We start from the raw sequence: 24,614 nt of genomic DNA, 5'->3' as shown, positions 1-24,614 counted from the left end.
GGCGCGTGTGCCCACGAGGCTCCCTGGTGCTGTGGGGGGGATGCTCCGAGCCCTCATGGGGGCTTCACAAACACCCCTCAGCTCCCAGGCAGCCGGGTCTTGGCTCTGTTCATTGCAGTTCTGGTCCTGCTGGGACCCAGCCCCACGTACCCCTCCCATCCCCTCCCCAGAGAGAAGGCAGAGCCAGGTAACATCGGGCTATCATTTATTGTAAAAGGCCGGCGGTGCCTGCAGTGCCCTGAGCAGGCTGGGCCAGGCCAGGAGGAGGTATGTCAAAGTGCTATTTACACCGAGCTCCAGGCGTGTGTCCCTGGGTCTGCCCCCCATGGGTCCTCGCTCTGTTCCCGCTGCCCCCACCCCTCTCAATAAAAGCTCTTAGCAGCTCCCTGGGCCTGGCTCTTGCTCAGGTCCTTCCCCGAGTGTCCCTGGCACTGGTCCCTGGGGCTGGTGTCAGTGCCTGCACCCATGGGGCAGCCCGGTGCATCGTGGCAGGCGGTGCCAGGGCGCTCCCCACGCTTGCCCATGGTGAGGATGCCCGCGGCGTGGTTGCCGGAGCTGTGCAGCAGGCGGTAGAGCCGGCTCTGGAATGCCGGGGGGACACTCTTCCTCTTGCCCAGCGTGAGGATGCCGGCGGCGTGGTTGCCCATGCCGTGCAGGAGGTCATAGATGTGGCAGGAGCAGGTCTTCTGCCGGCAGCACTCGGGCAGACTCTGCCGGGCAGCAGCCAGGGAGCAGAGCAGGAGCAGGAGCAAGAGGCAGGCAGCTCTCTGGAGCTGCTGGAGCAATGGGCAGCATTAGTGCAGGGCAGCAGCAGCGCTGCCGTGCCCACCGGTGCCAGCCCCATCTGCCCTGGTGACTGTGGTGCTGCTGCGGGGTCCCAGCCCCATGGCCAGTGCACAGCAGCAAAATCCCACCCCCCCCCCCCCCCCAGCCCCAGCACCCATGGACCCCAAGCACACTGTGACCAGCAGCCCAATGTGGGTGCCCTCACCAGCACAAGGCAGCCGCAGCAAACACCCTCCCCTTGCTGCCGAGTGCCAGAGCACCCACACTTGGCACCACAGGCACCAACACATCCAGCTCCCTCCTGAGGAGCCCAAGCAGAGCTGAGCCCCCCAAGTGGCCACTGGCCACAGCTGGGGAGCCCCAGGGAGGAGCCATGAGCCAAGCCCCCTCGCACCCCCAGCCCCACATCCCAACCTGCCCCCATCGCTGCCCTCCTGGACCCATAGGCTGCAACACCCCACCCCACCTTGGTGTTGGGCACCTCCATCCTTCCTGGGGTCTTCAGGCGGCCGAGCAGCGCTGGGGCATGTCCTGCTGGGCAGCCAGGAGCACAGCGCCCTGTGCCACCGCCACAGCTGCCGCTTTATAGGCCCCGGCACAATAGTGATGCCAAAAATACCGCCGGGGCAGGCGGCTGCGGCCGGTCTCTGGGAGACACGGGCCCGTAGCCCGGAGACCGCCCAGGCCTTTCCCCTCATTTGCAGCTCCTCATTGTGCGGGTGCTCAGCGGCCATCGCGCTGCCGGGGCGCCTGGCTCTAATGAGGCCATAATTGCCCATGGGCCCCATGGCTGGGCAGGCACAAAGGGGCCGAAGGGCAGCGCTGGGCTGCTCCTGACAGCAGCAGCAGTGCAAGGGTCTGCTCCTTGGGTCCCCATTAGGCTAATTAGCTTCCTGAATTAACGGGTGCCGGGCAGCTGCACGGCTCCTTGATGTGGGGAGTCATCACTCCAAGCACGGCTGGTGATGGGGTAGCAATGGTGCCACCCTTCATCCCCTTCAGTAACCCCATCCCACCTCAGCCCTGCACCAGGCATCCGGAGGGAGCAGCAGGGTCTCACACTCTTTATAACACTCCACAGCCCCAGTCCGACCCCAGACCGCCCCCTGCACATTGCTTGTGCCAGGAGCCCCTTCTCCCTAGGGAATAAACCCTGATGTTTCCCTGATGCCAGAAGCCACAACTCCTGCCTGGGCCCATCCTTGGGCTGCTGAAGGCAAAACCCATGGCCCTGGATGGGGCAGAAGCCCAGCTCCAGGCTGTAACACAAGAGGAGTCTGGCCCGGCAGGCTGGGGGTCCACACACACATAGGGGTTTCAGCACCCCTGCTGGCTCTGCAGCAGGGCCCTCGCTCTGGAAGTGGATGGAGGGATGGATGAGGCCCCGGGAACTCAGGCCAGGGAGAGAGCTGGAGCAGGCCCATCCCTCCGCAGCCTCCCCCTTGGCCCCACCGCAGCCCCTCGGCACGGCAGAGCACAGCCCCACACGCGTCCCTCCACGCACAGAGCCTGCCCGCACGCAGCTGCCCGTCTATGGGCAGGATGTGGCTCCCTGGTCCCGGGCCCTGCAGCCGGGGAGTGCTCAGTCCGGGCCCCCGAGCCCCAGGCCGGGGTCAGCAGGATGCCGCTTCACCGCCTCCTTCTGTCTCCGGGATGGGCTCCAACGGGGCGCGCAGCCGGGAGGGCTCCGGCGAGGCCGAGCCGTTCCTGCCGATGCCGCAGGACTGTCCCGCGTTGTGGATCTGCCACAGGTTGTCCAGCGCCTCGGCCTTGGCGTGCTTGAGGAGGTCAGCCTGGCCCTGCCGGGGAGAGGCCATCACCGGGCCTGCCCCACTCCTGCTCCCCGGACCCCGGCTGCGGAGCATGGGGTGCCCCATCAGCCACCCCTATGAGCAGGCACCCCCTGGACCCCCCGAGCGGGTCCGTGCCATCGCCATCGCTCCCGGAGCATCCTCGGGGTTCGGGTGAGCGTGGGTGAGCGGGGGCCCGCGGGGCCGCGCAGCCCTGGCCCCTCACCTTCAGCACTGTGATGTTCCAAGCGAAGCTCTCCAGCGCCTTCTGCAGCTTGCGGCCCCGCAGCCCCTCCTTGGCTTCGATGCGGTGCAGCTCCTTGTGGAAGTCCATTCCTGCACACACGGGAGCGGTGCTGAGCGGGGACGGGGACTCCCTTCTCCCGCCTCAGGGATGCAGGACGGCGGCTCCGCATTGTCCCTGCAGCCGGAGCCCCCCCCCGGCACCGCGCTCGGCCCCAGCCCCGCGGGGTTCTGGGCTCCGGCTCCTCCACGCCGCGGCTCCCCGGGGGGCTCAGTGCGGGGCTGCCCCCGCCGTGCTCCGCGTGACGTCCCCGTGAGCGGTGCCGCATTCACCGCCCTGACGCAGCACCGGCTCCGGGCCCACGCGAGGCTCCCCCGCAGCCCGTTCACCCACGGGCTGTCACTCACACCCCCCCCCCCCGCACCGCACCCGGCACCCGCCGCCGGGCACTGCAGGGGCAGAAGCGGGGGCAGGCAGCGCCTGGCACGGGATGGGGCTGCAGCCCCCAAAGCGCTCTCTGCCCCACGACACCCCCAGCGCCACAGGAGCCCACCCGGCCCCGCACCCAGCCCGTGCCCCCCCAGCGCTGGCAGCGGCGGCAGAGCCCAAAGCCGAGAGCTCGGGATGGTTTCCGGCTGCGGCGCAGGCAGGGAACGAACAGAGCTGCCGGCAGCAAGGCTGGGACCGGCCTGGGGGGGCCCGGGCAGGCCCGGGGGGGGGGGGAGCCGGGGCAGGCAGCGGCAGCACCTGCCTGTGTGGGTTCACCCACGTGTTTTGGGAGTCCTAGCACTCCGTTGCCGCTCCTGCCATCAGCCCCGGTCTGTTCTTTCTGGTGCTAATTTTATTGCGGCGGTTGGCAGATAATGACTCTTCCCTGCTTCCTCATCAGCCTCCTCTGCTCGCCTCCCCCTCCCCGCTCCCTCCCGCACAGCCCCTGCAGCCCACCCACTCAGCACCCTGCCCCGGCGTGGCCCCAAGCACCCCGACGGCACCCAGCACCGCGCAGGATCCCACAACCACACCGTGCTGCCGGAACACGGGAAAACCAGAGGCAGGCTCAGAGGCACCAGAGCCAGGAATCCCTGTCCCGTGCCTGACCATGAACGCGTGGCCATGCCCGTGCCCAGGTCCAGATCTTGGTGCCGGAGCCACCGAACCGAGCCCTGCAGGGATGTGCCCAGGCCTGTGGCACGGAGCAGCACCAGGGTTAGAGGTGCCCCAGGACCCACCTGCCTGCTGTGCCTGCATGAGCTTGCTGTACACCGCGTCGGCCGACTCGATCAGCGTCCGGCTGGTCTGGATCATCTGGGGAGAGGGGTGCTGTGAGGAGCGGGTGGGGAGAAGGGGCTCGGGCAGGGGCTGCCCCTTGCCTCAGCACGGAGCTCGGGGTCGGGCTCTCCTCACCCAGCAGTGCACAGGGTGACGCTGCCTGGAGGGCAAGCAGGGCCCCTCCAACACAAAGGAAGGAAACGGCTCTGCCTGCAGCTGTTAATGGGGTTTCTCCCACCAGGCAGGACCGCAGGACTCCCCATGAGCAGGGGACAGGGGCTGCTGGATCCCAGGGCTCGGACTGAGCTGGGTCAACCTGCACCTCAACAAGGGTCCTGCATGGGCAGCCCCCAGCAGCCTCCCTGTGCACCGTGATGGGCGCAGTGAGTCAGGGTGCCCTGTCCTGCTTGTCCTGGTGCCCCCAGCCCTGCAGAGCATCCCCATAAGGAGTCAAGCCCCGGTGGGACACGGCACTTACCGTCTCGTAGGCGGTGAGGACCTTGCGCAGCAGGTCCGGGATGGGGCCCTGGGCCTCCATGGGGGGGTACTTCTCTGCCAGGTTGAGGGTGACACTGGGCGAGTTGTCACTGTGCAGCAGCCACGTGGCCACCGTCAGGATGCACTGCTTCATGTTGGCGGCAGGCGTCAGACCACACAGCTCCTTGAAGGAGACCAGGGCATTCTGCGGGTAGAGACCAGCGTCAGGGGCTCTGCCAGGGAGGGAATGTCCCCATTCTCCCAGCTCTCTGCTCCACATGAGGCCGCTCACCCACATCCCCCAGGAAGAAGGGGGATCCCCATGCTCCCCACTGCTCACAGGCTAGCCCCATCCTCCCCGAGGTCCCCGGTGCCCCTGCGTGGTCCATACCTGCACGTTCTCCCGCAGGTCGGTGGCCTCCCGCAGAGGCTGGGTCGCCGTCCGGAACACCTCGTCGATGGCCTTAATGCCGGTGGCTTTGGTGAACGTGTACTCCCGCACCCGGCGTCCCCGGCGCCCCGACAACCCCCGCCGGTGCCCCTTGCCCCCGCCGCGGCGGTCGGTGATGGCCACGTGCACGAAGAGGGTGGCGTGGGGCAGAGGTTCCCCAGTGAGAGACTGGAGCGGGACGTGGCGGTAGCCAGGCTGCAGGCACTCGAAGGGGATGGTGTACTGGGCGATGAACTCATCCCCGATGTAGTCATCATCCAGCACGACAAAGCGCAGGACAGCCAGCTCCGGCAGGTTGATCTGGAACTCCAGGCTCTCGTCAAAGATGGGGTTGTCCCCGCTCTGCAGGGCCGTCTTGGTGCGGTGCTCGGCGCAGTCGGCTGGGATGCCGTGGATCTCAGCGCAGACGTAGGGCTCCACCACCTCCCCCTTGGCCCCCGAGCCCTTGGGCTTGGGCAGGTTCTGCCCACTGATGACCTTGAGGTGGAGGAGCTGTGCGGGCACCCCAGGCAAGGAGTCCTTGGCATTGGCACTGAAGTAGGAGACCTCCTCCCGCATGATGGCGGGGCGCAGGACGTAGCCGCAGGCGCCGTTCTGCCGGAACCAGCCCGCGTTCAGGTCCATCATGAGCCCCGGCGTCTGGTAGTTCATGGCCACCATCTGGCAGCCGCACTTCCAGAAGTCCTGCGGGTTCATGTTGCTGGCGTCGATGCGCATGGGGCTGGGGTAGACGCGTGACAGGAACCGTTTGTTGTAGCTCACCAGCTCGGCCGGGCACTCGTTGGCGAAGCGTCCCGCCTCCACCTCGCTGAAGGAGCACATCTCCCAGTAGCGCTGCCCGCGCCGCGAGCTCTCGAAGTCCTGGAAGGGGACGGCCTGGCACAGGCTCACCAGCTCCGAGAGCTCGCGGCTGAGGCGCAGGCGCCGGGGGCCCCCCATGTCCGGCACCTCCCGCTCCTCCTGTCCCAGCCGCCGCGCCAGCTCCCGGCCTTCCTCCTCGTCCGACACCTCCCCTTCGCTGTCCTCGCAGCCGGGAGGCAGCTTCTTGCCCTTGATGAGGATGCGGCCCTTGAGCTGCTCCGGCGAGGGCAGGTAGGAGGCAGCGGGGTTGGGGGGCTCCAGGTACAGCTTCTCGCCCAGCGTCTTGCGCAGGCACTGCGCGGCCAGGCGCTGCTGGGGTGCCGAGCACCGCACCACCAGGCAGAGGATGAGCGGGTAGGCAGAGGCGGTGAAGGCGTGCTGGTCGATCAGCCCCACCACGGCGCGGAAGGGCACGCAGGAGGCGGCCGAGGGGCTGGTGTAGACCACGGGCTCGCCCTCGGGGCCGTCCCACAGCACCAGCTCGATGCTGCGGCAGCCCAAGCCCAGGGCGCTGATGTAGCCGCTGATGTCTGAGCGGCCCCAGAAGTTGTCCTCCAGCAGGCAGGCGCTGTGGGCAGAGCTGATGTAGTAGTGGGAGAGGGGCTGGGCCATGTCCTGGCACACCTTGCGGTGCTGAGGGTCGAAGATGGAGCAGTCAGCAGAGAGCAGGTAGCGTGTGAAGCCATCGATGGCCAGGTAGCCCTTCTCCTGGCCCTCCTTGGAGGGCTCGTACTTGCCAACTATCTCCAAGCACTTCTCCTCCGTCACTCCCTCCATGCCTTGCTCCACCTCCAGGAACATGAGCAGGTCCTTCAGACCCAGGTACTCCTTGTTGCTGGAGAACTGCACCAGCAGGAAGAAGATCTCGGGCCGGGTGCAGAGCTCACAGTACGCCTCCACAAAGAGGTCACAGGGCACCTCGGCACCGGGACGCTCGCTGGCCTTCTGCAGCTCCTTGAACTTCAGCTCGATGGTGGAGGTCTTCATGCCGGGGTTGAGCGCCTTGATGAGCTGCACGGCGCGGGATACAGGGATGCGGCCAGACTTCTCCAGGTCGGCGAGGTCGAAGACAGAGGAGATCCAGGACGTCCGGAGGCTGGGGTGGCCGGTCCCGGGCGCCTCGGGGGTGTGCTTCCCATAGGACACCAGGTACCGGAGCCCCATCACCCAGGCGCTCACCACATCAGCCGAACTGGCCACCAGGTCCAGGGATTCGTAGTTGTCTCCATAGATGATGGAGAAGGCGCACTCGTCCGGGAACTGGTCGGAGAGGCCATTGCTGCGCAGGACAGGCGTCTTCTTGCCCACGCGCACCTCTTTGACTGACTTGATCTCGATCTTGGCCTTCTCTGAGTCCTTCTTGGAGGGCTCCCAGCGCACAGAGCGCATGTCAGCATCCAGCACGAAGAAGCGGCTGTACATGCGCGAGTTGGAGCGCACCTTCTTCAGCTCACAGCCCTCCAGCATGAAGGAGATGCAGGCGGCCGTGCTGTTGATCTTGCGGTCGTTGGGCATGGTGCTGAAGGACACCGTCTTCTTCTTCTGCGGCGGCCGCTGCCGGGACACATCCTGCCACGGTGGGAGAAGGGGACAGAGCCATCAGCGATGGGGCAGGCAGTGTGTGCCCCACCACCTTCTCCCCACCCCAGCCCCAATGCACAGCACAGCATCCCAGGGTGCCCCAGGGCACCCCACTGCCACATGAAGCCCAAGTCTGCCCCAGTCCAACCCAATCCCTGGAGGCTGGGAGCCGGCTCCAGCCCTGGCCTCCCCCATAGCTCACTGCCTGGTTTATTTTAACTCTGCTTTCCTTCCTTCCTTCCTGCTCCCAGCCCCGAGCCGGATCCGTCCCCACTGCTCACTCACCCCCAGAGGCACGGCCGCACGCAGGCAGCCTGGCACAGTCAAGTGCCTGCAGGAGCAGTCCATGCCCACAGCATCCCCATCCCTGCACTGGGGCTCCCCCCATGGCCCCTCACACCTTCCCCTGCACTCCAGGGACCGGCCACAGGCACCACGGCAGTGAGCTGCAAGGATGTGTGGAGTGCCCCTTGGTGATGCACCCACATTGCTGCCCTGGGAACCCCCATTAGGCCCCCCACTGCATCTGCTGGGGAGCCCTGCAGGACACCAGTCACCACCAATGCCACTCGCTGTGGACAAGTGTGGTCCATGGCCCCATCCCACAGAGCTGGTGATGCTGCTGCCCTTACCCCCATGCCAGCCCTGCTGCTCAGCAGGGAAAGGGACCCTGCTGCCAAAGGGTTGGAGAGGGTAGGGAATGGGGGGGGGAACAGCAGGGCTGGGAGCATATTATGGGATAGATTTCATTAAGTAGCGCAGTAGGAGGAGATTTAATCCACTTCCTCAAGATTATGGTGAGTCACCTCTAATCTGGTGGTGTCTCCAGCAGGGGCAGGTCCTGCCCAGCTGTCCAGGTTGGGGGTGATGGGATGTCCCCTTCCGGCACCCTGAGAGCTTCAAACAGGAGCGGATGGGCAGCCTGGGTGAGCACATCCCCATGCCTGACCCCAAAGGATATGACTCTGCCCCAGTCCACAGCCCAAGGGCAATCAGGACGGGGCATGCAGGCACCCAGCCAGTTCCCCAGGGATGCCCGGGACACATCCCAAGGGAAGGGGAAAACCAGCCCTAGCCCTTGGCCCCACATTAGAGGCAGCTGGATCCTGGTCACACCACCAGCCAGCCCCATGGGGAAGGACTCCTGACACTTCCTGCGAGCAGCGCCCTGAGCACCCACTGCCGGCAGCTCCACCACCCTCGAGGGGTGATGTGAGCACTGCAAACGGCTCCATCCTGCCCCGCAGCTCCGGTACCCGCTGCTCGCCCCAGCACACACCAACCCCCCCCACACACACACCCCCCCCGGGCGGCTCCGCACCAGGCCCAGAGCCGAAAACAGGAAATCCATCCGGAAAGGAAACACGGGCGGGGGGACCGCTGCACCCAGCGCCGGGACCTGCCTCCCGCTGCACCCACCGCAGGGCAGCACCCATCTTCCCAGCCTGGGAAGGGGAGCCGGTGCCTCCTGCAGTGCACTGGGCTTTTCACCCCTACCTACCTGGGGACCAGCAGGGAAAAGCTGCTGATCCCAGGCAGCCCCTTATACAGGAGGGCTTCAACCCTGGGGATACCCCACTGAGTGCTCTGTGAGGCGCAGCAGCAGCGCAGGCAGCCAGGCCTCACAGCACAAGGTGATACCAGCAGCAGCACAGGCAGGAGGACGAGGCACCCACGGGAGCAAGGAGCATCCCTGGTGACAGGGCAGGTTTCTGCAGGAGCAGGGCATCCCGCTCACTGTGCCACTGCCGCACACACGGCACCTCCACAGCCCAGCTCTGTGGCACCAACCACGACGCCAATGGCAAGTGTGGGCATCGAGGTGGGCACGTCTCAACCCGGCTGCCTGCGCTCTGCCCGGCTCTGCTGCATGTGCTGAGCACCTCTTCAACCTCCTGCAATGGGTGCCCTGGCAAGTGCAGCAGCCTCATCCTGGCTGCCATGTGACGGCCGTTGTCACTGGCCACACAACCCGCTCCCAAGCACAGGGATGGGAAGACCCCCCCTTGCCTGCTCTGTGTCCCCCCCACAGCAGATCATGACAGCAGGAGACAGAGGAACCGAAAGCCTTCGGGGCTGTGGTGTCTCAGCCTGACCGTGGGTTCGCTGTCCAGCCAGGAGAGCAGGATCCCTCTCCTGGCCATGGGGACGGAGCTGCTCCCCAGCCTGGCCATGACATCGCTCCCCCACAACAAGCTTCCCCAGATCCCACCTCTTCCCGCTGCCCCCTTCCCGGGCTGGGGTGCAGGCAGCAGCAGCATCCGGCAGCACCGGAGCAGAGGCAGTGGGAGGCCAGGCACAGGCAGGGCTTTTCTATCACCGTTTGTTCCGCGCCAAGAAGGAGCGAGTGACACATCCACTCCCCGCGGCACCAGCTGCCGCTACCCAGTAGGGGCCGAAGAGCCGGAGCTCGGCACAGAGGGACCGTGCAGCTCCTGGGGCTGGGCGGGATGGGGAGGGGGCATAGGGAACACGCCAGTGGGGCGCTGGGGAAGGGTCACCTCCTGCAGCAGGGTGGAACTGATCCAGTATTCCCCATTCCCGCTCCAGCATCTTCACCGCAGCTCCAGCCCCCTTCACTTCCAGCCTGGGAAGAAAGCAGGGAGCAGGTCCTACAGGCAGGGGATGGGGATGCTGCATGGAGCAGCCCTGCCGCCTGGCACAGCCAGGGCCGGGCTGCCCCTGCCCCAGCACAGCCGGTGCCTCTCGCTTTCAGATTCACTCCTCCAGCCTCTTCTGGAAATCCCAAAACATAACAGCGCCGTCAGCTCTTCCCACTCGTGCCTCCCCTCCATCCGGCAGCCCCTGCCCTGCCTGCAGCTCAGCTCTGCCCATCGCTCCAAGCGCCTGGCACCAGGCCCCCTCCCTGCTCCGCAGCCCCTGCACCAGCACCACGGGGGAGCAGTGGGCGCAACCCCTGACTCCCACCCACCACCGTGGGAAGCTGCCACAGACCCCACAGTGCAGGAACAGCCTCAGCATCCCCCAGGGATGTGGGCTTGGGCAGCTGCTCCCCAGGTCCTGCTGGGGCTGGTTGGAGCCCAGACCTGTCAGGGGTCCCCATGGACCCTCTCCCCAGCTGCTGTGCAGGGCTGGTGCGAGCTGCTCCCTCCCACACCGAGGGGTCTCAGCCCGTGGTGATGGAGGGGCTGGCAGAGGACCCCTGCTCCTGCTGTGCTGGGGAAGCAGCAGAACCACTGCCTCCAAACAGGTGGGGGCAGGAGGAGCACGGCGTGGACCCTCCAGCACCAGGGCAGGATCAGGCCCCGGATGGGCTTGTTGATGCCTGATGGATCAGCAGATGCTGGGAACGCCGTCCGGGTTTGACCTCCCGCAGCAGCGCTGGCCCTGGGCCACCCGACCTTCACGTGAGGCCAAATCCCACGGTGACGCACGGCAGTGACGGGGATGTGCCCAGCCCGGGAGCAAGCAAGAGCATCAACCTCAGCCTGCAGCACCCACGGCTGATCCCTGGGCAGGAAGCAGCAGCATGCGGCCCCAGGAGGACAGGGAGACCCTGCTTGGGTTCCCAAGGAAACCGGGCACAGACCCACGCCGGCACTGGCCTGTGGCTGCATGGAAGCACCAGGAGGTCTCTCGAGTGTCACTGCATGGGGCACAGCCCGGCTGGGACACGGGGTCCCTCCAGGTGCCCTGAGGAGGGACAAATGGCTCTGCTCAAAGAACCAGGGCCCAGGGGGCAGAAGAGCGGGGCTGTGCCGGCCCCACAGGAACAGCCCCCACACCGGGTATTAATAGCACCGGAGCAATCCCAGCTTTAAATAGGCTGCCAGGAGTGGGGAGGCGGGTCTCGGGCAGACAAGACCTATTGTGTTGGTGAGCACCGCCGGCAGAAGCACAATTAGGGGGGCTCACTGAGGAAAACACGCATGTGGCCCCCTGCCCACCAGACCCCCAGAGACCCTCCGGGGCCCAGAACCCTTGCCCAGCCACAGTACGGCTCTGGGGAGGTGTGGAGAGCAGGTCGGGCGCTGGCCAGGCTGGGCCCAGGGCTCAGCATCTTTGCAGGAGCGAGAATGGGAAAGCAGAAGGTGCTCGGGAGCCAGGCTCAGGCATCTCCTCACCAGCACCCATGGGTGCCTGAGCAGGACAGGGCGATGCTGCGGTGCAGCAGGAGCAGTGTGGCTATTCGGGAACCCATGGGCTCAGCAGTGGCTGGACAGGACAACCCAGGGGCACACAGAGACAGGCCTGGTCGAGCAGTACGCAAAGCCCGAGCCAGGCTTTGCCCTTGGGGACCCGGGTGCCAGGAAGGGCAAGGGGACGTGAGGCAGCCCTGGCACGATCAGCGCCAGTGAGCCCGGTGTCCCCGGTGCCGCAGGCGGGGGCAATCACCAGGCGCTGATGCGGGGCTGCAGCTCCACAAACCGGGGGCGGGGGGTTCAGCGGGCACGGGCAGCGCCGTGGGCAGGCAGGGCCGGTACCCGCGGCTCCGGGGTCCGCGGCACCCCGGGGGGCACTGCTCGGTGCCCCGAGCGCTGCGCAGGTGCCGGGGGGGGGGGGTGGATCCCGGTGCGGGGAGGGGCGGGAGGGGCCGGCGCGGGGCTCTCACCTTCATGATACTGGCCCGGGGCGCGGCAGGCGCGGGGCTCCGCTCTGCTGAGTCCTCGCGGCTGCTGCTGCCCGAGCCCGACCCGGGGCTGCCGCCGCCGCCGCCGCAGGGCCCGTTGGGCAGCGGCGGGGCTGGGCGCGGCGAGCCCGGCGGCGGGGGGGGGGCCCGGGGCCCCTCCGCCATCCCCCGCGGCCTCAGGGCAGCGGCCGCCGCGGGGCCCCGGGCGCCCCCGCAGCCTGCGCCCGCCGCCGCCGCCGCTGCGGGCTCAGTGGCGGAGCGGGCGGGAGGCGGCGCCGCCGGGAGGAGGGGACGGGCCGAGGGCGGGGACGCGGACGGGGATGGCGCCCTCCCCCCGCCCCCCCCCGGGCTGCAGTGTCTGGGAACGGGGCTGGGGCACCGGGTACCGAGCATCATCCCCCAACACCGGCCTCCGCCCAGTACCGCAGCTTCCGGGCCCGGCGGCTGCCCCATCCCGGTGGGACCGCGGCCAAGCCCGCACTCGGCACCCACAGGGAACCGCACCCCGCAGCCTTGGTACCTGCAGCCGGCACCCGAAACACGCTGCACCCCGCAGCCCGGCACTCATACTGACCTTGCACCCAAACCCACCCTGCAGCCTCCAGCGGGGTCAGTGCCTCGGGCACCGGGTGGAGCCCCGGCCCAGCACAGCTCTCCCGGGCAGGGGGTCGGGGCTTTTCCCAGGGGCCGCGTCCCTGCGGGGCCTCCGGGGCGGTTTATGCTGACCCTGGATGCCAGCACCTGCGTGGGGAGCGTGGCACAGGCAGCAAGACCAGCACCGTCGGGCTCTCTCGGTTGGATGCTGTCTCACAGGTCTCTGCTGGCTCAGGGCTGTCCAAGAACCCCCCTCCATGCCCGGCTTTGCCCCCCACCTCCATCCAGCCACCACCCACCACTCCCCTTTAAATCCCAGCCCGTTCCCAATTGTCCAATGGAAAATTATTGAGGTGCAGGATACATAGAGAAAAAAATCGAGTCCAGCTAGAGAACATAGTGAGAATTGTCACAAGGTAAATCGTTCTAGTTGGCATAGTTTTAAGAAAAACAGCCTAGAAGAACATGACACAGGGATAAGGAGTATCTGGGAACCGCAGGGGTCCAGGATGGGCTGCAGGTAAACTAACTGATAAGTAGGAGGACAGGAGGATTATTGTGTCTCTGGTGCTAACGAACCAATTAAAGTGGTATGAGCATCTACTGCGCGTGCTTCAGAGGCTGCCAGAAGTGATGAAGATTGTTGGAAGAAGTAACCGACCCTCAGAGACCAGCACCACAATTGTGTACGCATGGGGGGAACTGCCTGGAAAGGGATGTAATCTGTATGTAGCCTCATGAATATGTATGTATGCCCAGGGACTATGAAAGGACGGCTTGTGTGGCACTGGGGACACCCGTTAGGAGGAGCTCTCCCCGCGTCTCCCGGCGCCGCAATAAAGAATACCTTCTTGTCAGCTTGACAACTTGGTTGGCGAGTTTGTTCCTGGAGTTTTATCCGAACCACCTGAGACATCTGCTTTTGCCCCAGGGCTTTCCAACCCTTTCTGAGGGCTCCTGAAGCTAGGCACCCTGGAGCGGAGAGGAGCCATGGGGATATGGAAGGAGTTCTCCTGTGAGCTGTCACCATCCAGCCTGGCCTTGGCATGGGCAGCCCCATCTTCTCAGGGATAATGTTGAGTTCATTCAGTTTAACAAGGGGACATCAAGTTAGGGTGTCCTGGGCCATGCCAGCCCCTTGCAGGCCAGCTGCTGGTTCCCCATCCAAATCCCATCAGGCACCGGAGCACCATGTCCCCACTCAGTGGCACCTCTGGGGGTTTGGGTCCTCAAGGTGAGTCTGTCCCCAAGCTGCATCCCCATTCCACCTCAGCACAGGTCCAATGGGGCTTTAAGATGCTTATGGTATAGCCAGGGGAGGTCTTGGCTTGAAAGCAACCTTAGGTGGACCAGGAGGCCCAGGACTCTCCAGCCTGCAGGGAAGGGGCACTCAAGAACAAATGCTGTTTTTCCAGTAAGGCAGCACAGGAGTGAGCATCGCAACGGGTGTGACGAGCTGGTTTGGCAGAACATTCCTTAACCTCCCACTGACCCCTCCCAGCACCCGGGTGATGCTGGGTTCGTGGGACACCACTCACTGACCTCTCTGGGAGGGACCGTTTGCTCTTTACCTTGGGAAGTTAATTAACTTCAGGTCTCTCTCCTGCATCAATTGCATTTCTTGTACCCTCCAGCGGGTGTTTGTTTCCTTTTAATCTCTCTTCTTCTTAGATATATATGTATTTTCCATTGCATTTAGTTTTACCTTGCCCTCCAGGCTCTGTCCTGCATCTTCTGCCTACCAACAGATGGAAGCAGCAGCTGGAAAGACGAATTCCCAGCTTTTCTGTGTAGGTTTTCTTGGAGGTCTCTGCCTGCCTGGCTTTCCCCTCCCAGCCTGGGGCAGGTTTCCTTCCATGGCAGGGCTTAAGAAGCATTAAAAGCCTTCAAAGATCAAGCCCATGATTATGATTCTGGGGAGGAATCACTCCAGCCACCCCAGCGTATGAACGATGGGGTGGCAAAGCCGAGCTGGATTCCTCCTGGCTTACCCACTGCAATAGTAAAGGTGGTTGGCTGCTGTTTAATCCATCCTGACCTCATCCCTGGCAGATGAGGATCCCTAGCAGACCTGGGTTTGGTACCCGGTGGTGTGACAGCAGGAAAGAAAAGGGCTGAGTGAAGGCAAAACAGGGCAAAGCTACGGATGAAGGGGATGGGGCAGGCAGGTGGGGCATCGGTTCTGCCCTAAAGCACTGGGATATTCTCTTTTCCTTAAAAAAGCCAACAACACACCATCAAACAACTGAACCACTTAAAGGGTAAAAGTGGATTTAGGGATAGGCCAGAGTCCTTTTTCATGGAGAAAAAGTGAAGTGGGTCTCATTGCATCACTGTGGTCTTAAATCCTCAGGGAGGGGCCTGGGGACTTCTCACTGAAGTGCTTTAGCAGATCTCCAGCCCTTCCAAAAGCTTTCTTGTTCTGTTCCACCCTCCCAAAAGCTTTTCCCCCAGCCTGGCAGTGATGGGAACAGGCTCCTAGGGCAGCACGGGGCCCCTCTCATTCCCTGCTCCCTGCAGGCTGCTCCAGGCAGATCGGCTTCTCCTTCGCCAAGCCCAAGCTCTGCGCCTTCTCCGGTCTCTACTATTGAGACAGCTGCCACCGGGACGAGGAGACAGTGATTCCCTCACGCCTCATCCACAACTGGGACCTGGCAAAGCGAGGGGTGAGTCTGGGCTCAGTCAGTGCACGGAGCAGGGAAGTGCTCCTGCCTCTGCCTGCGCTTCCTGAAGGTCCCTGTGAATGTTCCCAGCAGCAGCAGAGGTGGAGGTGTCCACCTTAGACCTTCCTCCGAGCCTCCTGGGCTGCTCCTGGGCGCGTGCCCACCTCTTGCCTCCCTCTGCCCCAGGTTTGCCAGCAGGCATTCAAGTTCCTCAGCCAGATCCGTAACCAGCCGCTGATCGACCTGAAGTTGGTCAACGAGAGCCTCTACGAGCACGTGGAGAGGATGGGACGGATCCTGCGAAGCAGGGAGCAGCTGAAGCTGCTGGGGGATTATCTCATCATGTGCCGCAGCGGGGCCCTGAAGGAGCTGAGCAAGCGGTGAGGTCCCTCTCTGGGTGATGTTCCTCCTGTATCCCCCTCTTTGCACCCCGATGGTGCCCCTTATCCCTCCCTGTTGGAGCAGGGAGCCAAGGCATGGGCTGGATTTTAGCTCCATGTCGTCTGCTCTAAGGAGTTCTCCATCTGTTGACACATTGAGATGTGACTCAGGAAACACCTTCCTGAGAGAGCTGCTTCTGGTTGGACAGGAAACACCTGCGAAAACAGATGAGATACTGATTTTCTTTTCTTTTTGCCCCCTTTAAAATGCTCTCACACGATTCCCAGCAGCAGGATTTGGGATGTGGGGCACGATGTGAACATCTGTGGTGATAGTCTTCAAGAGTCTGCATCATCCAGGCTTCTCCTTGTTCCAAAGCTTATTGGAGATGTGGTGGAAACCATCTACCTCCCTGCTCTCTTCTTTTGCAGGCTTGATCACAGGCACTACCTCTTGGAGTATCCCCACAAATACAGCGTCGCTGACCTGAGGCAGGTGAGAGCTCTGTGTGGTCACAGGGGTTTTGCTGGTGAAAACATCCCAGGTTTTCCTCATGGAGATGCTGCACTGAGCATGGTGCTTCTCCAGCTCTGAGAGCTACAGAGATGACACAGGGATGAATTGTTTCACCTCTGTTTAAGCCAACATTGCTGTTAGCACCCCTCCAAACAAACCTGTATCTGCTGCAAATAATGTTGGAGGTGATGGGCAGTTGGGTTTTGCACTGATTCCCAGCCGTGGGTGCTGCTCTCAGCTCTCTCTGGGCTCCCATTGCAACCCAGACACATGGGGTATGGGTTGTTTCTGGAGCTTGTCTTCCCGTGGCAGCACAAAGGATGGATGTGACATGGGGTTTGTGTGGTGCAAACCCACCAGGAGACACTGCACGAGTGCCTGAGCAGTCTCTGCTCCACAGATAGCTGATGGTGTCTTTGAGACCTTTCTGCAGTCTCTGCTCCAGTTCGCTTCTCACCACGTCTACAACTGTGACCTGTGCACCCAGCGCGGCTTCATCTGCCAGCTCTGCAACAGCAGCGACATCATCTTCCCCTTTGAGTTTGACACTACCACCAGGTCAGTGACACCCCTATCACCCCTCCCTGCTGCAAGGGCACCCCCGAGCTTGTGCCCTGCCTGCTCCCAGGAGCCCGGACCATCGCTGGAGCCCTTTTAGGGACACAGTCTCAGAGTGGCCTAGAAATAGCTCTGAGCTGGTTGTATATCGTCATGGTACCCATGCCCTTGTGGTACCCATCAGCCCCAAGATGATCTGAACCTAAACAGGGCTGTTTGGGGCAGGAGAAGACCATCCTCACAGAGCCAACGTGTCACCAAGTGAGGTGGTTTTGCAGATTGAACATGGCAGAGCCACCCAGCACCTTGCTCTCAGCATGCAAAAGCAGGCTTGAAGGGACCTTAAAGCTCCTCCAGCTCCAACCCCTGCCACGGGCAGGGACCCCTTCCACTGGAGCAGCTTGCTCCAAGCCCCTGTGTCCAACCTGGCCTTGAGCACTGCCAGGGATGGGGCAGCCACAGCTTCTCTGGGCACCCTGTGCCAGCGCCTCAGCACCCTCACAGGGAAGAGCTTCTGCCTAAGAGCTCAGCTCAGTCTCCCCTCGGGCAGGTTAAACCCCCTCTGCCTACAGTGGGGTTCAGAAGGGGTTCTGCTGGGCAGAAGTTAGGATCAGAAGGGGGGGGTTATCCCACTGTCAGGGTTTTCCTAAAGACATAATACCAAACCCTTCCAGCCCAGGAACCTGATCCACTGTAAGTGGAGAGAGAGCCACACTCAGTGGTTATTCGGGAATGAGTATAATCCTGACAGAGAAGTTTCACAGGCTGAGGCTTTCCGCGTGGTCTTGCTTTGCCTGGCAGTAACATCCAGGACCTGCAGAAGATACCAACAAAACCAGGGTCTGCGGGCACCCCATGCATTAAATGGTTGCAAATATTGCCAGGGTGCCTGAGCAGGATTGAATCGTGCTTGTCACCAAGGACAGCATCCCCATGGGAACGGTTTTCCCTTAGGAAAGGAGCCCAGGGGCCCTGGCAGGAGCAGCTCTGCCGGCAGCGGGCAGACTCTCAGGACTCACTCCAGTCAGAACCCCAGTGTCTGCAGAACGTGCACCAGCCCCTCGAGCCCTGGCGGGAGGCAGCCCTGGCCCCACAATACAATGGGGAGGGCTCTGAAGAGGAGGACTCTTCTGAGGAGTATGAGACATCCCGCTTGGAAACACTGTGAGTGCAGGGGCCGGGTCCCACCGCCAGCAGATCCCAGGGGTCTGCGTGGGGAGCGAACCCAGCACCACAGAGCTGTCCACTGGGACACTGGGGGTGAGGGGAGGTTTCCCAGAGCCGCAGCAGAGACTGAAGCAGACCCCTGACGTGTTTCTGTGTTCCGCCTGGGCTGGAGTCGCTGCCCCGGGTGGCGATGCTGAGTGTTTGTGCACACCTCTGTTCTTTAGCAAGCTGTCCAACGACACGGCCTGCTGCCTCTGCCAGCACAAGCACAGCACCGAGACCCCGTGCAGGACCCTCAGCTTCGACTGCACGAGCGTGTGCAGCACCAGTGCTCCCCGCTGCGGTAACTGCCCCACGGCCCTGCCCGTGCCCCCAGCCAGAGCGAACCCTCTGAGCCTGCGTCTGCCAGAAAGCTGCTTGTCCCTCATGTGCTCTCGCTGTGTTACAGCTCCCCTGGCAGAGACACCAGGGCCCCTGACGGGAGCCGTGCCAGCCAGGAAGGGGAAGAGCAGCTCCACGTTGGAGATCCGGCCCAAGGAGCCCTCGCTCAGGGAGCAGAGAACAGTCACGCTCACGGTTGTCCTGAGCCTGAGCAGCCCCGATGCGTCGGCACCTTCCCCTCAGCAGCTCTCGAGCCAGGAGAGCGGCACCGCCAAGGAGCTGGTGCGGATGCTGCAGAGCGTTCAGCACAGGGGCTGGAGCAGCTCCACTGACACCGGGAGGTTCTATTTTCTAGCAGAGGGGCTCGTGGCACAGCTCAAGACCAAGCTGCACAAGCCCGTGAGCATCCTGACGGTGAAAAGCCCCAGCACAGCCCAACCAGCGCAGAGCGACGAGGGGCAGGAGATGCCAGCAGGGCAGGGAGGAAGAGCCACAGGCTGGGAACAGCGTGAGCCTGGCCCATACTTGACCCGGGCAGAATCCATCCTTTGGGAAGCAGCCCGGAGGGTGGACATCAGTGACATCCTGCCTGTCTCCGGCCACCAGCGAGCACGTCCTGCAGCACAGCTCCCTCCATCAAACCCAACAGAGGCCCTGCATCTGACCCAGGCTGGTTGGAGTCACAGCCACTCCAATGCCCTCCAACAAACCAACACGGCTCATGGGATGGAGGATGAGGAGGGGGCAGAAGTCCCGCAGGAAGCACCAGCTCCAGCTCTGGACTCTGCTGGCACCGGCAAGGAGCAGAAGCTGAAGGGCAGGGACAGGACAGCGGGCAGCAAGGGTGCAGAGGAAGAGCTCCCAGCAGCAGAGGGTGGAGCAGAGCAGAAACTGAGCAGTCTCCAGCGTTTCTTCTATGCTCTGCTGGCTGACAACAGCCCCCCTGCTGCCAGCAGCGCTCCAGAGGCCACGGCTGCAGCAGAGCGTTCCCCTCGGGGCGGGAGCCCACCCAGCGCCCCTGCAAGCACCACCACGCACGGGCAGCACAAGGAGCAGGAACCGCCTGTCCCAACAGCACCCGGCAGCTCCAGCGACCCGGGCAGCGTGGCCACACCAGGAGCCCTCTTTGACTCCTTGCCCAGCCGCCACCGGCACCCACTGGTGCCAGACCGAGCCCTGCACGAGTTCACTGAGAGCGTGGCTCGAGCCCTGCGTGGGGACTGTGGCCTGCCCCAGTTCCAGCTGGCCTGCACCAGCATGCTCTCGGGGCTGGAGCTGCTCCTGAAGCTGCTGAGCGAGAGGCAGCGCGACCCGGAGCCCTCGGACCTCCTGGAGCAGTGTGTGCGGGAGGAGGATGCCGGCACCTCGCATCCCCGTGCCCAGCCCAAGGCCATGGACAGGGAGTCTGCAGAGATGGTACGAGAGAGCAGGGCACTGCTGCGTGTGTGTGCACAGTGGGAATGGAGGGGGCCTCCTTTTCCTCTCCTCTCCAGCCTAATGCGCCCTCCTTTTCTCCCAGCAGATGGCCAAGCCCACCTCTGGTCGCACGTGGCTGCTGGCGCTCTCGATGTCCGCCATCATCACATCTATTACAATTCTGGTGGTGTGCTGCGTCAAGGTGAGCCAAGGACTCATGTGGCAGAGCGCTGCCAGCCAAGCCCTGGGGCTGGGTGCTCCCACAGTGCTCATGGGCCCCGGGTGCTGCTGCGGATGCCTGTGGATGTGCTGGGGAGCACAGGAGATGTTCTCCCAGGCTTGAGCTCGTTGTGCTACCCGCACCCTGGGGCTCGGAGGGGTTCAGAGCTGCTGGGAGCAGCTTGTCCTGGCTCCTGCCAGGGTCTGTCCCCAGCTCTGCTGGGCAGCTTCCCAGCAAGCAGCTCCTTCCTTGAGCAGGGCTGCGGCCCCCTCTCATCACAGCCTCTGCCATCAGCCCTTCCCGGGCTCTATCCCGCAGTCCCTCACCCCAAGCATCCCCTCCCCAGCTCCTGTCCTGGCCTTGCTCTGCTGCAATGCCCGCTGCTTCCAGCCATGCTGCAGTGCCCCTGCTCCCTGCCCTGAGCCCATACCCAGCCCTTCTGCATGGTGCTGTGGCTCTGGTGGCTCGGGGCACCATCGTGCTCACAGTGTTTGAACCTCCCTTTGGGGCCCTTCTCCTCCAAAGAGACAAATGAGCTTTCATGTCTTTAGAGGCCATCGTGCGTGTTGCAGGCAGCGGTTGAAGGGCAGGGGGACCCTGCAGAGAAAGGCAGACATCAGCAAGGCTGAGATGAGGAGTTCTGGGTCATTCCAGAGGCAGGGAGCAGCTGGGAGCTGGGCAGGGAGGCATGGGGGGGCTCTTCCTGAAGGCGTGCCTGCTGACACAGCCTTGCACGGGTGTAGAAGGGGCTGGGCTGGAGGAAGAACCTTCCGGCTCCCCGTGCTGCAGTGTTCCAGGAGGAACCCCCGCGGTCTGAGTCTCTGTCTCTCCGTCACCAGGTCTGCGCCAAGAAACCTGCCGAGGATTCCCAAGGCAGCAGCACATGGTGCCTGCGCCTGCGACGGTAACTCCTGCCCTGCCCCAACAGGCTCTGCTCCGGCAGCGCCCAGCCCTGCCCAGTGCCCCCCCGTCTCCTCCAGCACCAGAGGAGCTCATCCTTGGCTTCTCGTCCCCTTTCTCCCGCTTGTCTCCAGGCGCTTTCAGGACCTGCGGCCCAAGGGGTGCAGAAGGAGCAAGGACGTGGCCAGGGACGAGGAAGAGGTAAGGGCAGGAGCAGGCCCCAGCTCCTCCCGTCTGCCCGCTCCCTGCCCCGTGCCTGCATCTCACCGCTCCAACCCCTGCCCTCCCAGCCCTCTCAGGAGTCGGTAAAGTCCGAAACCCACTGGGTGCAGCACGCGCTCCAGCACCTCAAGGCCTGTCAGGAGCCGGCCCTGGGCTCACGCTACGATGGGGAGAGCTCTGAAGAGGAGGACTCTTCTGAGGAGTATAAGACAATGTAAGTGTGATGGTGGCGATGCCAGCACCCGAGTTCAGCTCTTGGGCCATGTAGGAGCTCATGAGACTCTCCTTGGATGCTGTTTCCTTTCTGTTGTTTTCTTGGCCGCTGTTTCCTGGTTTATTATGTACTTGCTGTTCTGCCAGTGCTGCTATGTCCTCGCTCTCATTTCAGCGCGGTGAGCATCGGATCCCAAACACTCCCTGCCATACAGCCAGTGGATTGAAATTTGGCCTCTGGCTCCTGAGTGCCCAAGATCTGGAGCAACGGTCCCTGCCATTGGAGCAGGATGCTGCAGGCCCCTGGCTGCTCAGGACATCCCACATATAAAATACGAACTTACTCCTCTAAAGAAGATAAGGTTTTATTGAGGGAAAAAGTCAATAAAGCAAAAGCAACAGCGCAGGGCGCATACCCATAGCGAGACGTGCAAGTGATGAGTATTTGTTCCGGGTTTATTTGCTTTCACTATTGCATTAGTCACATACAGATTCATAATTCCCGCGTGTAGGCGGGGAATATTACAACTAGCTCCAGGAACTTATTATCCTAAGTCTCCTCCTCTTGGCGTCTGCACACTGCTCTCCATTGATTGTATGCAGGGGTCTTGGGGATGAAGTAAGCAGTCTTCCTCACCGTGTACTTTTCACCCCTGGCACAGCTGGGCGCTGCAGCAGTCACACAACTAGCTGAAACCAGCCATATCTGTAATTCTCCTGATAACTAGCAAAGATTTAAAACAGTGTGACCTTTCTGCAACATTTATTGCAGGACGGGCAGACAAGGAGTATCCCAAACTAGCAGATGTTTGGGAGGCATTCAGGTTTGGGGGCAGGTGCACAGCACCTTGAGTTTTCGCTTCTTTTTTAATGTTTTTCCACATATCAGTGGGTTGGGGGGTAGAGGTCGGGTTCTTTATCAGGGTCCATCGGTCCAGGATCAAAAGGGTCGTCTTCGCCTGGCTCATTTGCTGTCGCAGCCTGCCGGCCGATATCTTCTTGATGATCAGTGCACGTGGGAGGGTCTGTGAGCACTGGGAAAGCTTGCGCCTCACGACAGCCAGTGCCAGCATCAGGCGGGAATAGATGTGGCTCAGTTTCTGGGCCTACTGGCCATGGGTCGAGAGGGTCCGAAGTGGTGTTTGTTGGGACAGGAGGGGCTGATGGTGCTCATGCCTCCTGCACCATCCTGTCAAGTGCCTCGTAGACTGAGCGCCATACAGCCAGCAATTTGGGGGCCGCCGCATCATCCCTTGTGGCTGCACCCCAGAGGCAGGCCCCAGTCTTGTCGCATATTCCCTTCTGATAAATATTAGTTGATGTCGCCTCAGGGGCATGGGTCGAGACCCCTACTAGCAAGTCTTTCAGTCTGTCTTCATTCACAGTAACCCCTTTCTTCTCTAAGAATTCTGCTAGTGCTCTGAACACCGATTTGTGCTCGGGGGATACTGAGTTTCCCATGTTCCCGTTCCCAGCCAGTTAACCTCAGTCAGGTATCGGTTAACTGCTGCAGCTCTGTCGGGGTTCAGCTGGGCATGCTCACCGGTCACTGAGTCATGGCTCTCCGCTACATGCCTCTTCGGGCGCTATTTGTGAGGACGGATGTCACAGACCCAGAGGTAGAGTACGAGCTGGATCCAGATCCAGCCCCAATTCCAGCTTGTACTCTACCTCTGGGTCCATGCCTTCCATCCTCACACATGAGGATGCTGATTGCAGCTCTTTGAGCTGATCCATCAGGAGAACAGAAGGCATGCTTTAGTTTTATATTCTCTCCTCTTGTTATTCCCCTTGCTGTTCTTACTAAAAGCAGTGTTGCAATCGAGTTATTTAACTGATCTTATCTCAACCAGCGGGGGTTTATGTGCTTCCAGTTCTCCCCATCCCAGCTCCCAAGGGGCTCCATGACACAGGCTCAGGACATCAAAGTTATTGTTTATGGGGCAAAAAGAGGGAAATCCCATCAGCTGCAGGCACTGTCCATCCCTTCACAGCTTGTATTTTTTTCTCCCTGTAAAAGTTAATTCATGAATCACAGAATCCCAGACTGGTTTGACTTGGAAGGAATCTTAAAGCTCATCCAGTTCCAACCACTGCCACGGGCAAGGACCCCTTCCACTGGAGCAGCTTGCTCCAAGCCCCTGTGTCCAGCCTGGCCTTGAACACTGCCAGGATTGGGGCAGCCACAGCTTCTCTGGGCACCCTGTGCCAGCGCCTCAGCACCCTCACAGGGAGCAGCTTATTCCTTATATCCAAACTGAATTTCCCTTGTTTAAACCCATCACCCCTTGTCCTATTGCTGCAGTCCCTGATGAAGAGCCCCTCTCCATCATCCTTGTACCCCCCTTCAGTGCTGGAAGTCCATCAGGACTAGGAGCTGTTGCATGAAGAAGGGGGGGAAGGAAATAAACTCCAAGCAGTGGCACTTACAGAGTAAATAGCCAACTCTCCAGCCACTCTCTGCGCTATTTCCTGATTCCAGTCCCAGAGCACCAAAACCAATGCAGTGGAATCTCTGCGCTCCTCAGGACAATCCCCCTTCTCCCAAGGCAAACTCTGTAAGAGCGGCCAAATCTGGGATGAAGGCACTGCAGGACACCCTGAACATTAGTTCTGTTGCCAACTTCTCCCTGATGACATCGATGGCCTTGGTCGGCGCTGTTCTCTTCCCTGTCTGGGGCCACTCAGCCTCAGTTCATTCCATCATTACCCACTGAAAACGAGACCGTTCTGAACCTTGCTGGGTATTTACAGAGATTCTCCTGGAGTCAACTTCGATCTTCCTGCTGCAGCTCCAGCATCACCTGCACATCACATGTGCACAGCATGATCTGCACGGGTGTGCACAGCATGACTGCACGAGTGTGCACAGCACAATCTGCACTTGTGGTATGATACAATGCTCCCTCTGGTGTTGTAAATGATCTATGATAGATTACGAAGATGGGGAAAGGAATGAAATTAAGCACCAAGTAGAAATGGGGACTATTTCAAACAGACTTTTGATGGCAATGGTAATATATAAAATGTTGCAAAAGAATTTGAAAAAGGACAGAAAAAGGGGGGAATTTGAGAGAAAGGGGCACAAAATCACAAAATGGAAGATAGAAACCTTTAGAATTAGTTTTAAGTAATGCTGTTTGATGGCTTTGTAACAGTAGCAATGGAAAATTACTGAGGTACAGGATACATAGAGAAAAAAATCGAGTCCAGCTAGAGAACATAGTGAGAATTGTCACAAGGTAAATCGTTCTAGTTGGCATAGTTTTAAGAAAAACAGCCTAGAAGAACATGACACAGGGATAAGGAGTATCTGGGAACCGCAGGGGTCCA

General features: G+C 61.9%; 3 protein-coding genes across 3 annotated transcripts; 1 reads left to right on the top strand and 2 right to left on the bottom strand.

Annotated features, from left to right (window-relative positions):
• Positions 1 to 188: 188 nt before the first annotated feature.
• On the bottom strand, positions 189 to 1,520 carry HCRT (hypocretin neuropeptide precursor). Its single transcript, XM_061343216.1, has 2 exons — positions 1,253 to 1,520; positions 189 to 793 (listed from the first exon to the last, which is right to left on the bottom strand). Exons 1-2 carry the CDS (start codon positions 1,518 to 1,520, stop codon positions 363 to 365), a joined length of 699 nt encoding a protein of 232 aa, XP_061199200.1. The 3' UTR covers positions 189 to 362.
• LOC133206856 (inactive phospholipase C-like protein 2) lies at positions 1,210 to 12,215 on the bottom strand. Its single transcript, XM_061343130.1, has 6 exons — positions 12,033 to 12,215; positions 4,958 to 7,447; positions 4,568 to 4,771; positions 4,050 to 4,125; positions 2,803 to 2,912; positions 1,210 to 2,585 (listed from the first exon to the last, which is right to left on the bottom strand). Exons 1-6 carry the CDS (start codon positions 12,213 to 12,215, stop codon positions 2,400 to 2,402), a joined length of 3,249 nt encoding a protein of 1,082 aa, XP_061199114.1. The 3' UTR covers positions 1,210 to 2,399.
• Positions 12,216 to 14,886: 2,671 nt separating this feature from the next.
• On the top strand, positions 14,887 to 17,132 carry LOC133206917 (putative pleckstrin homology domain-containing family M member 1P). The gene is made up of 4 exons (XM_061343248.1): positions 14,887 to 15,310; positions 15,494 to 15,687; positions 16,120 to 16,183; positions 16,605 to 17,132. The coding sequence occupies exons 2-4, from the start codon at positions 15,593 to 15,595 to the stop codon at positions 16,860 to 16,862; spliced, it is 417 nt and encodes a 138-aa protein (XP_061199232.1). The 5' UTR covers positions 14,887 to 15,310; positions 15,494 to 15,592; the 3' UTR covers positions 16,863 to 17,132.
• The last annotated feature ends 7,482 nt before the right edge of the window (positions 17,133 to 24,614 follow it).

The sequence above is a fragment of the Neopsephotus bourkii genome, unplaced genomic scaffold, assembly GCF_033783945.1.
Source record: "Neopsephotus bourkii isolate Nb327-2 ecotype Australia unplaced genomic scaffold, CSIRO-AGI_Nbou_v1 NB_1821, whole genome shotgun sequence".
Taxonomy (NCBI): Eukaryota; Metazoa; Chordata; class Aves; order Psittaciformes; family Psittacidae; genus Neopsephotus; species Neopsephotus bourkii.
This window is presented reverse-complemented; position numbering and strand designations above follow the sequence as displayed.